This window comes from Scardinius erythrophthalmus (genome assembly GCF_964197995.2).
Source record: "Scardinius erythrophthalmus genome assembly, chromosome: 13".
NCBI classification, from domain to species: Eukaryota; Metazoa; Chordata; class Actinopteri; order Cypriniformes; family Leuciscidae; genus Scardinius; species Scardinius erythrophthalmus.
The window spans coordinates 6549915-6561732 of record NC_138233.1 but is presented as its reverse complement, the minus strand read 5'-3'; the positions used below and the strand labels follow the sequence as shown (position 1 = coordinate 6561732).

General features: G+C 36.2%; 1 protein-coding gene across 1 annotated transcript; it reads right to left on the bottom strand.

Annotated features, from left to right (window-relative positions):
* Positions 1–1555: 1555 nt before the first annotated feature.
* On the bottom strand, positions 1556–11089 carry ap1ar (adaptor related protein complex 1 associated regulatory protein). The gene is made up of 10 exons (XM_081383542.1): positions 10756–11089; positions 9773–9821; positions 9649–9675; positions 9539–9564; positions 7877–7973; positions 7507–7605; positions 6746–6813; positions 5410–5483; positions 5184–5291; positions 1556–4591 (listed from the first exon to the last, which is right to left on the bottom strand). Exons 1-10 carry the CDS (start codon positions 10824–10826, stop codon positions 4314–4316), a joined length of 897 nt encoding a protein of 298 aa, XP_081239668.1. The 5' UTR covers positions 10827–11089; the 3' UTR covers positions 1556–4313.
* Positions 11090–11818: the final 729 nt, after the last annotated feature.

Below are 11818 nucleotides of genomic sequence, written 5' to 3'. Positions count from 1 at the left end.
TTAATTTAAAAATTTGGTTTCTTGAAATAAAAAAGCTGTTTAACATGAGAAGTTTAATAGCTATTGAAATGTAATATGATTTAATGTGGCAGGCTATTACAAAGTTTTTATTTTATTTTAGTAGTAACCTAGACATATAGCAGAATCTTAAACATTTAATTTGTTTCACATTTTTCAAATTATGTAATACAAGTATAAATTAATTTTTGAATCACAGATTATCATTGTGGTTTCTACCCTTACTCTATAAAAAGGATTAAATCAAAACAGCCATGAGAGAACAGCAGGGACTTTGTTTAAAGAGAACTATGTGAAATTCCCATAGACAGTAAAAGAAATTCCTTGTTATTAGCGACAGTGGTGGCCGTTAAGTGAACTGCAGCCAACAACTTATTGCTCGTGCACACGTCGTAATACTCCATTGTACACAAGAGAGACTGAACGTGATTCAAGGCCTTTTTTGTTCTTTGCTAGAAGGAAAAAAAAGAAATTACATTTGCATAGGTCAGATAGACTAGTTTAACAAACATCCCGACATTTAGATGAATATGTAGCCAACAAATGTGCTGCGCGTTTTCCTCTCAATAACAAAATAAACACACAACAAAAATGACAGCGGTGGGAAAGCGGCAGTTAAGAAAACATGCGATCATTGCAATGTGGAGATGTTTGCACCAGTTCTGCATTTCACCGGCATCATGTCTACAGATGAGGTCATTAAAATGGTGCGGTTATGATAGTTTAATTATAAAGTAGCCTAGGCTATATTTGGGACTATATTGTGAGACTATGGTTTGAATTAATCCATTTTCTTTGCATGCCACATTGACATTATAGTACAGAATGGCTCTTTTTCAACGTTATCAGATATTAGACATTCTCTGGCGTTATCCATTTCATGTTTCTTTGAACGGAAGAGAGGATCTCCGGAGCGTGCGTGCGTAGACGTCACATCCTTTTGATTTCCCCGGCAAAAACGTCCCAGCCGAGTGCTTCACATACATTCGGTCTACTGTACATACTTTCACAGACAACCTAGGAAGTCGGGGAAGGTCTCGTTTTTTAAGTTTCGTTCACACGTTGGCAATAAAAAGCGATTAATGCATGAAAATTCATACAGATAAGTACTTAGGGCAAATTAATAAGAAGTATATGGAGAAAATGTGGAGGAAAAACTCCAAAAATGACTGAAAGAAACTACTTTGTTAAAAGAGTTTTCAACATACCAGAGAGCCTGAAAAGAAGCCTGATCTAATAATAATAATAATAATAATAATAATAAATATATATATATATATATATATATATATATATATATATATATATATATATATATATATATATATATATATATATATATAACCAGAATAAGGACAGAAACAGAAAAGGTGTGAGATTAAAAGGAAATTAAAATACCACTTTTAACTAAGAAAAAATACATAAGAAAACTGAGAAAAATAAAATAAAATACCATATACTCTGTGTCCCCAATGGAAACAGACCAACATGTAACATCCAATTAATTTCCCCTCATAGAAATGCAAACAGACAGATGTAATATTACTTGTTTATTAGCAGTCAAATCTAACCCGAATATGTTCTGTCGATTAGATAATAAAAACTGTAATTACGTTCAGTTTATCTGAAATATGACAGGTCCTTCACAAACACCCAGAATTGTAGTAAAAAAAAAAAAATGATGTTCCTCCAACACAAGGAAACATACTGTATCAACAAATGTAATTGTGCAACAGTTTAAGCTCTGTTGAAGAGTTGGGAGGCGCATTGGAAATGTGAGTCCAGAGCCTTTCTTGGAATGTTCAGCATATTTTATTATCCTTAAATCGAGAACCGCTATTATTATTTCAATATACGCACTTGTCATAATGCAAAATAAGGCCTGGTAACAGTGTTTCCGTTAGCGAATCAGTTAAAGCTGCTAACCTTGTAGTCATTTACATAAATATGCCTCCATAAACACAGCTGTATTTTCAAATGTCATAATTTCACACATCAGCTACACATTATTTACAGTCACCTGGGCCCATTTAATTCTGACTGATGGACAAACATTCATTTATCTTTGCATATGCGCCCAAACTCTTCAAACAGGATGAGTTTACATGGTCAACAGACTCAAAAGGAGGAGAAAAAATAATAATCAAACAAAAACAAACACTGCATTGATCACACATACTTCACATTCTGATGACATGAATACATCTCTTTTGAGGTGTGCTGGTCGAATAAGAAAATACCGTGACATGATTGTGCTGTACAGAAGCTCTTGTGTGCGCTGATGTTTTACACATCAGTCCTCAGAGATCTACAACTAGATTACAGACTCAAGTCTCCACTACTCTTAAAGGCCTTTAGTGTCTGCTTTACAATCCATATTACAGATCAGAATTCATGACAACATTTAAAGCATTAGGGTTGAATTTGAGGGAAATATGGGGGTCAATGGAAGAGGTTGTTCATTATGGCAGACAGAAAAAACCCCAAGATGAGTCAAATTCATGTGTAAAAATAATTCCTGACAATTTGATGACCCCTCTTTCATTCATTATGCTAATACCGTTAGTTCCTTGATGTTCCGCTATTGACCTTAGTCAGGTTAGACGGCATCTTTAATTTTTGACAGGAGTGAAAACGAGGCTGTGTTTAACAACAGTCTGATTGTTCAGTTGACGAAACGTCTTTCTGAGAAAAACTTTCAGTAGACAAAAACTCCATAAAACAGTTTTAAAAGGTTGTGAAAATCATGTTATCTAGGACCTTTATACAATGTAAAGACATTATCCCTCACAGCCTCATTTTCATACGCATTAAATTCAATATGGCATCTATAGGGTCACAAAAACATGTTCGGATCATATTTCACCCCATAATTAAATGGAAAAACAAAGATAATACCATACCGTAAAGAAAATATAAGCATATGTTTAGGCCATTGCGATTTTGACTTTTTCACATCACAGGAAAGAGAATGTTTTAATATGGTAATAAGCATTTATGAAAATTGTGTCAATGTCAGAAACAATTTTCCTAAAACATGCCTTATTTTCTTTATGCAAAATAATATTTTTTTCCGATTTCACTGTGAAACAACTTGCATGTTTCGGAAAGATATACACATCAAATCATTGACCATTTTTAGATACAGTAAGACAGCATGAATTCATTCAATGTCAGGATTATCAAAACCAGAGGTAGAATATGACGATCCATATTACACCATGTATTTTCCCTCTTTCTGATCCATTTTGTTCAGAAATACAGAGTTTAAAGAACTGGCTGTTTACACTAACGGTTTCCAAAAAGTGTCGACAACAAACCCTTTGACCCAGACGCAGACAGACAGATAAACAGTGACTATTTTAAAAGCACTTATGGACTTAACTTAAATGTGTTCCAATGCATTTTAGCCTAAAGGTCTTTTCCTTAAAACTCTCCAGTGTCTCATATGCATCATCCCAGGGGCCACATTCCCTGACAGTCATTTTCCCTGTTATCATGTCTGATATGACTTATATTAACCATGCAAAAGAAAAGTTATGACGGTTCTGGAAAACATCTGTGGCTTTCGAGAAGCTTCCCTCTTCTTCTAAAATTGCACTTGATTCAGTCCTGTAATGTAAACGCCTGAAATAAGGCCGAAAGAAAACATTCCTCACCCAGTTATAAAAATGAAACGAATACAAATAAATTACAGATGCATCTAATAATTAAAAACCGGAGCAAATTTACCCCTGGAACGCAAATCCTAATCAATCTGTGACCTAATGGTGTAAATCTCATGAAAACTGTCACGAACATGTCCAGGTCATCATTATTCATCCCAAACAGAATTATAATTTGTATAAAGAAAATGAAGCATTCTGTTAGATCCATAACGATTTTTTTTGCATTGTGACCACTGAGCATATTTCCAACCCAGTTCTCATTACCATAATGCAAAAAATAGCCACATTTAAATTGAGAATATATATACATCATGGCTGCATGTATTGTATCGACTCTCATTTGTGCTGATTTAAAAGTTAGAAATTCTTGTATTACAGTATTTTAAAGATATTCAAAATAATGAAAATATATAATACTTTTGGGGATAAATTGACAATTTTCATGATATTCACCCAATGACAGTACAAATCATATAAAGCATTTTCTGTTTCTTGTCATTTCTCTCACACTGAGAATTATGAATTTCATTTTATACATTAAGTTGAACTGACCGTCCGCAGTCATATCACACTGATTTTGAACGAGGCATTTGAAATCGCTGTGGTCTCACGGTCTCTTGCTGTAGACTATCTCTCTTGTTCGTCAGAGCTGGCTTTATGCCCCGCCTCCTCAGTGGGCGTGTCTAGTACTGGATTAACAAATCCCTCAAAGTCCTCGTCGCCATGGTCGCCACTGTCCTCGGGATGTGCGCTGACAAAGTCGTTCTCCCACTCCAGAGCGTTGGAGTCCTCAGAGGTGGAGGTGGGTCCGCTGTCCAGCTGTTTCCCGCCAGGACGAAGCGCCGCCCGTAAAATGTCCTCCTCCGTTTTGGAACGCTCCCATGCAGGACCCATTCGGTTCATTCCTGTGTAATGCCACATATTAATTCATTACAGTAAAGACACATGGACCCTATTTGCTCTGTTAATACAGGTCCCTGTACAAAATTTGCCATTCATCAAAATGTAAAAAGAAAGTAAGACTGCAATTACTGATGACTCGTTTCAGGCAGTTCAGAATTGGTTCTTTCTTTTGGGAGACATTACTTTATTTGTTGTGCACTGTGAAACTTTGCCGACCTTTTACATTCACAAACAGCTATATCACACACTGCATGAAGGGAATATCCAAAAAAGCATACTAGAAGCACTTTAAAAAAAAAAAATACAGTGGTTGATTGTTTGTTCGTGTTAGTTCACACTGCATTAAGACACATATTTTGATTATTTTTGTATTTGTAAATGTTAAAATTCCCATTAACCAAGATCAATAAAACACTCGAAAATGTCAAAGTTAAAACCTGGCTTGGATGTGACATTTAAAGCAAACGGTATCAAACTGCAAAACAGCAACATTTAAACTGGCATGTTGTGACTTGACTTCATAGATTGTATGGTGCTCATAAATGATTTCTGAATGCAGGACGCAAATGTTATCGGTTCTGTGAAGTCACTCACCCTCTTCATCCTCCCACTCCAGGTCCAGTGAGGTGGCGTCGGTCTTACTGGTGAAGTCCCAGCTGCTCTCCGTGTTCGGAGTCACCACATTCGTCTCAGAGCTGAGTCCTTCACACACAGACACAGTCGATACAGATTTTAGCATTTAGAGATTAATACTTTTTTTTCATTTAAATACATATATTCTAATAGATTTTTTAATTGAAATGTGTTAATGGGAACTCACGGTTACTCCGAAATGCTTCAGATTGAGCCTTCACACTCTGCAGGTACACCTCAAACTCTCCATCCGACGCTTTGCTGGGGAAACACACACACACACACACACACAGTTGCCTCATCTGTCTGCAAAATGTGCGCACAGAAAGCCGCCTATTATATTTAATAGTGCGTGATACTAAACAGTTCTCTTACGTGTCTTTTTGGACTTGAATGAGCAAATACACAAAGTCGAAATATTCTCGTACACACAGTTGGTTATGTCTTAAGTGAATGTAAACAGTTGACAAAGAAAACGCATAACAGTATATTGGATCCGTGCAGCTCTTAAAGTGACAGCAGTCTAATATTCTTGCTGCCGTCTCTATAATAACATTAATCAAACAACTAAAGACAAAGAAAATTCACTCAGTTCTTGACTGAATAACTTTTGTAACTATATTTGTATTGTATATTTTATTTATAAAGAGCTGTGTTATTTAACATTTGATGACGTTTTATAAAATATAAAAAATATATAAAACACTTTTTTTTTACTTCACGTTAATTTCAATCGTATCTATGTTCAGGTGTATTTATTTGTGTGATTGCTAATTTGTTTATTTGTTGATTTTTAGTTAGTGTGTTCACTCGTCTTTAATAATGCTTGAAAATTATATTAGTTAGGCTAGTAGTTGTATTTGCTCATAGGCAAAAGTTCCTTGTTTAAGTGTTCTTTAGCCTGTTGATTTTTGTTCTTGGTATTCAGCTCCAATGAAATGTTTTGCAATAAGAATTAGAATAAATGTGAATGATTGAAATTAGGGATCGATATTAATCGGAATCAGAATTGTTACGTTCAAATGATACCCAACCCTACTCCTGACAATTAAAAAAAAGAAAACACCACTAGCACACTTTAATGGAGGGATACCAAATGTTTTTTTGTTTTTTTTTGTCAGCTGAACTCAATGCAGCTCAACTTAATGTTTTCTTAAAGTTCTCCCTGAGATTTTAATATTTCAATAATTTAACAACATTCACACTTCTCTGGTGATGGCTAATGGTCACATGACATGAAGGTAAACGACTGAAATATTTAATATTTTCAGTAAAGGTTTTAATTGTTTTTATTATATATATTTTTTTCTTTTAATTTTATATTTTTCAAATGTAATGGCTCAAAAATAGGAAGATATTTCTATAGAAGTCCAGCTTCATTTGTTTCCACATGCTACTTGGTTTGATATTTTGTGTCTAATGCAATGACACTCATACATTTGTAAGTGTAACCTAAGTGTTCGAAAACTTTTTTGGGGTCACTGAATACCGTATGCATTAATTTCAGGGCAGACTGAACTTACGGTTTGTGCCGAGGGTCATTGCTCTCTGATTCTGACCTGGGTTTGGTCCTCTGTGGCTGCTGCTTTCCCTGAAAACAGAACATTTTAAGAATGACGACTGACTCACTTCCACTAATATTTCACCAAGTGCTATGGTATCGCTCAGATTTTCAAAAACAGCAACAAAAACATGGCTAAAATTATTTCTAACTGTTAGTGCCAAAGTTTGGTGCCCTACTGGGAAACAGACAGCATATGTAATATTAGCAGATGGTCAAACACACAAATCATGGTAGAAAGGAAAATTAGAGAAAATAAAAATGAACAGAAGACATGAGGGCAAATTAAGAAGACAAATGCTAATAAAAACAGGAGGAAATGAGAGACATGTAGTTTAGGATAGTTAGTTTTAGGTGGAGAAGGTTTTCTTGGAAGCAGATCGATTTGGTTTTTATCAGCATTAAGTGCTGAGTTTATTCACAAGACGTTGATCGATATTTGATGCTGGACCAACATTAAGAGCCTTCAATCCTGTTTATAAGTCCTCGATCTCGGCTATTCATTGCGTATCACAATCTATAAATGTTTCAAAGATGAATAATTTCAACAAATATATGATAAACAATGCATAACTTACAAACTCAAGCAATTTTTTTCCTGTTCAAATCAGAATTTTTACTTATAAATTAGAACTGAAGGCATGTCAAATGAGAAGGGTGTGGCTGAAGGTAAGTGGGCGGGGTTAAGAGAAGGGCTGGGCGTGCTCAGTGCGAACGCCTCACCTCCTTTAGCTTTCGTTCCTTAGCGAGCCGCGCTGCCTCGCGCTGGGCTGCAAAAGCAGCCTCCTCTTCTAGCCTTAACTTCTCCTCTTCTGCCACTAACTGGGCAAAAATCACAACAGGAAGGGAAGGTTAACTAAACTCAGAAATAAAAGCAGGGGTGAAAACCAAAGCAATGGAAAACAACAAATGAAACCATAAACTCAATGTAAGCTCTAACTTAAAGGCAACTACTTTTGACCTTGACCATTAAGTTTTTTTTAAATTGATCTTGTTTACACTATAAACAAGTTTCTTGTTCTTGTCTGGTCTTATTGTGAACGTTTCATCAGGGCACATGTGATGATGGAGGTACGGATGTGACCTCCCGTACCTCTGCCTTCAGCTTTTTGTCGATCAGCGCCTGTTGGTCTGAGATGGCAGTGTAGCGTTGCTCTTTCAAGTGGCCGATCTCCTCCTCGCTGATGGGTCTGGACCAATGACAGAAGAGAGAGCAGAGTTCAAAGTCTCCCTCAGCCAATCAAAATCTGTGTGACCTCATGCCATGTGATGCACTGATCTGAGAGGAATGTGACTCATTCCAGTCCTCCTTAACTGGTCTAGACGATCTGGTCAATTTTACAGCCTATCTAAGCCAAGAGCCAACCATGTAGATAGGAAAAGACAGTCTGACCATCTATATAGTTTCTTTAAGTGACTTTTAGAGACAGACAAATATGAAATCAATATATTAGAAATCGGTCTTGCACTTTGTGTGCACAATATCCATCATAATATCCATAAACAGTTGTCCATGTCACTGTCTTAAAGGGTTAGTTCACCCAAAAATGAAAATTCTGTCAGTAATTACTCACCCTCATGTTGTTCCAACCGCGTAAGACTTTCGTTCATCTTTGGAACACAAATTAAGATATTTTTGATGAAATCTGAGAGCTGGATCACTCCTCCTGCAGGCTTATGGACACTATAACTTGCTGGCCCAGAAAATGTATTAAAGACATTGTTAATATAGTCCAAGTGACTACAGTGGCTCAATCTTAAGTTTATAAAGCGACGAGAATACTTTTTGTGCGCAAAAACAAACAAAAATAACAACTTTATTCCACTTTTCATTTTCTTCTCTATGGACCTCGAGTCTTTTTACATAGTGTTTAAGCGTAGCGCGTCTGTGTTTCACGTCACCACGTAGGCTCACTATTGGGCGACTCTGGTCATGTGTGATACGTGGTGACGTGAAACCATAGAGCGTGAAACACAGATGCGCTACGCTATTACACTACGTAAAAAAAACTCGAGGTCCAGAGAGAAGGAAATGAAAAGTGGAATAAAGTCGTTATTTTTGTTTGTTTTTGCGCACAAAAAGTATTCTCGTCGCTTTATAAGCTTAAGATTGAGCCACTGGAGTCACTTGGACTATATTAACAATGTCTTTAATTCATTTTCTGGGCCAGCAAGTTATAGTGTCCATAAGCCTGCAGGAGGAGTGATCTAGCACTCAGATTTAATCAAAAATATTTTAATTTGTGTTCCGAAGATGAACGAAAGTCTTACGGGGTTGGAACAACATTAGGGTGAGTAATTACTGACAGAATTTTCATTTTTTGGGTGAACTAACCATTTAAATCAAAGTCTTAAAATTTAATTACACCGTGTCCTATCCACATATGATATGTATCTTTTCCTTGTTAATCAGACTTGTTGCCCTAATCAGCAGCAATGGCAACACACGACAGAAAATTAGCTTTTAGAAACGTTTTTTATTTCTGTTACGTCGTGGCTGGAACAACAACATACAAAGTATGACGATGGTAATCTCACTAATTATGTGCTTTATTTAATTGTTAAAAGAAATTTCAATATCATTTTGTGTGACCTTTATAGCCAAACTGAAAAAGACAATGGATGATCTTGAAAATAAATGCAAGGAAACAAGAACTATTGCTCTATAGTGCATACCGGTTTACTTGAGTGCACTGTATGTATCCAGGTAAATAAAAGTAAAATCCAAAAGAGTCCAGATTAAATAAAACCATACCTGGGGCAGCTTTGCGAGCTCTCACCCTGGAAAAGAAGGCAAAAGTGTTTACATCTAAGCAAAGGAGGAATATTATAAGAAGTTGAGTGTGTTTCTGCAAGTGTCCTCACCTCATCACTCTCCACAAGGTTCTCAAACTGTAACAGAACGCATGGATGTCACTCAAACTGCACAGCGATGAGAATGTATTTATATCTGTTTTTTTTTTTTTTTTATAAATTATGATAACTGTACCTCAATGGTATAGTGTTCCCCAGCTGTGGTACTTTTGAAGTACTTAGACCTATTGGCCAAAAAAAAAAAAAAAAAAAAAAAACAAATCATCGGGTCAGGCTGGTTTTATGTGAGCAAACATTCACTTCCTCCTGGCAGAGCATATTAAAATATTTTATATATAAAATTATTTAAGTAACAGCATTGTCCAAGATCATCACTTGCGATTAAAAAAATCTGAGATTCTATTCTGCAAAACAGCAAATGGAGACTTAAATAGTAGAGAAAATAGTAATAATCTAAGACTTAACAGACAACATAGTATAAAAAATAGTGAGTATAAAACATGCCTGGTACTAGTTTAGATCCAACAAATAAATTCAGATATAGCTAAATTACACACAATGGCGAATGGCCCAAAGCTGATGTCCTAGGGCGGATTCACAAGAGGACTCTGGGCGGGGTCCTGAGATCAGACCTCAACTAATGCGGAAACTAGAGTAGCGTTGATGAGTCCGAGTCATTCAAGCGAGTCGGTTCCATCGGAGAACAGATTCGAATCATTGCTTAAAAGTGTAAAACAGAAATGCGAGTGTGGCGCATTTTATAATGTATTCACTAAATATTATAATTAATTAATTACACCCCTTATCAAAACATAAATAACATATGTCAACTATTGTCCGGAACCGTGAAGTGAATTACAAACTCGATGCGAATCGGTTCAGGTGAATCATTTAAAAGGAACGATTCGTTCGCGAAATGAACATTGCTAATGGGATTAATATCAGTTGCTTTCAACCTAAACTCTGCGTATTTAATGTAACAGTTAAGCTGCATTGATATCTCTTAGAACATTCCTTTAAAAAAGATCCAGAGATTTTCCACTGTTCACCGGCTATACGAGTGTTCAATGCAATGCACCTGACAACAGGCGAGTCATGCTGCCAAAGATCACAGCTGGTGCAACTTCATATGAAATAACAAGCCCATGACTGACTCACCCTCCTCCTCTTTGTATCCTGTTTGCTTCCCTTCTAAAGAGCCCAAAACATTGAGCCCAGCAGTTCCCCATGGCATACACGGATCAGGTGTATGTATCAGCTAACGTTACTCTTCCATTCCTGATCCGTATCCTGCTTCTTTACACATTGCTCCGGCTACGAGGACTGTATTCTGCATGACTCGTGTTAGCGCGTGCACGCGGCCGGTTCGCACAGGTGAGTCACCTGCGAGCACTTCGCTCGCGCAGCGACATCATTCATCGCCCATGAATGGTATTCTCTGATCTGGCCTAAAAACCGCTTTTGTTTCTTCTTCCTGACAACTCATACATGTGATTAATGTTTAAACTACGGCAAGTCGCAAGGCTCAAATACTGCAACGACGTCTCAGAGACACTGGGGGTCGACAGAGATCATCCATAACTAAAATTACCATGGTAACCACAGTTTCCACTAAAAATAGTTATGCTAGTGGAGGTGGTCCTAGTGATTTAAAACTATAATAAGTTATAACCAATAATATTTGTAAATAAACCAAATCATCATATTAGAATGATTACTGAATGATAATGTGACACTGAAGACTGGAGTAATGATGCTGAAAATTCAGCTTTGATCACAGGAATAAATGACATTTTAAAATAGGCTATATTCAAATTGAAAACAGTTCTTTAAATTGTAATAATGTTTCACAATATTACTATTTTTACTGCGTTTTTGGTTGAACAAATGCAGCCTGGGTGAGCAGAAGAGACTTCTTTCAAAAACAGCAATTATTGCAAACTGCTAATGTATATTATTACAATTTAAATATATAATTCTAAATTTAAATTAATATAATTTGTCATACTCTAAACTAAACAATGTACTTAACTTGTCCCTAGCACATTTTGTTCATATAGTGATGCTTGCCTTACCCCCAAACTATGGTATTTTTGCAGAAGCTTTTTGGTATTTACATTTTTTCAAAACTCTTTGGATATCAGACACCTACATATGGAGGATCATCTGCGTCTCCTCTGACTCAGAAACGATGGGGTCTCGTGTATTACTTCATCAAAAC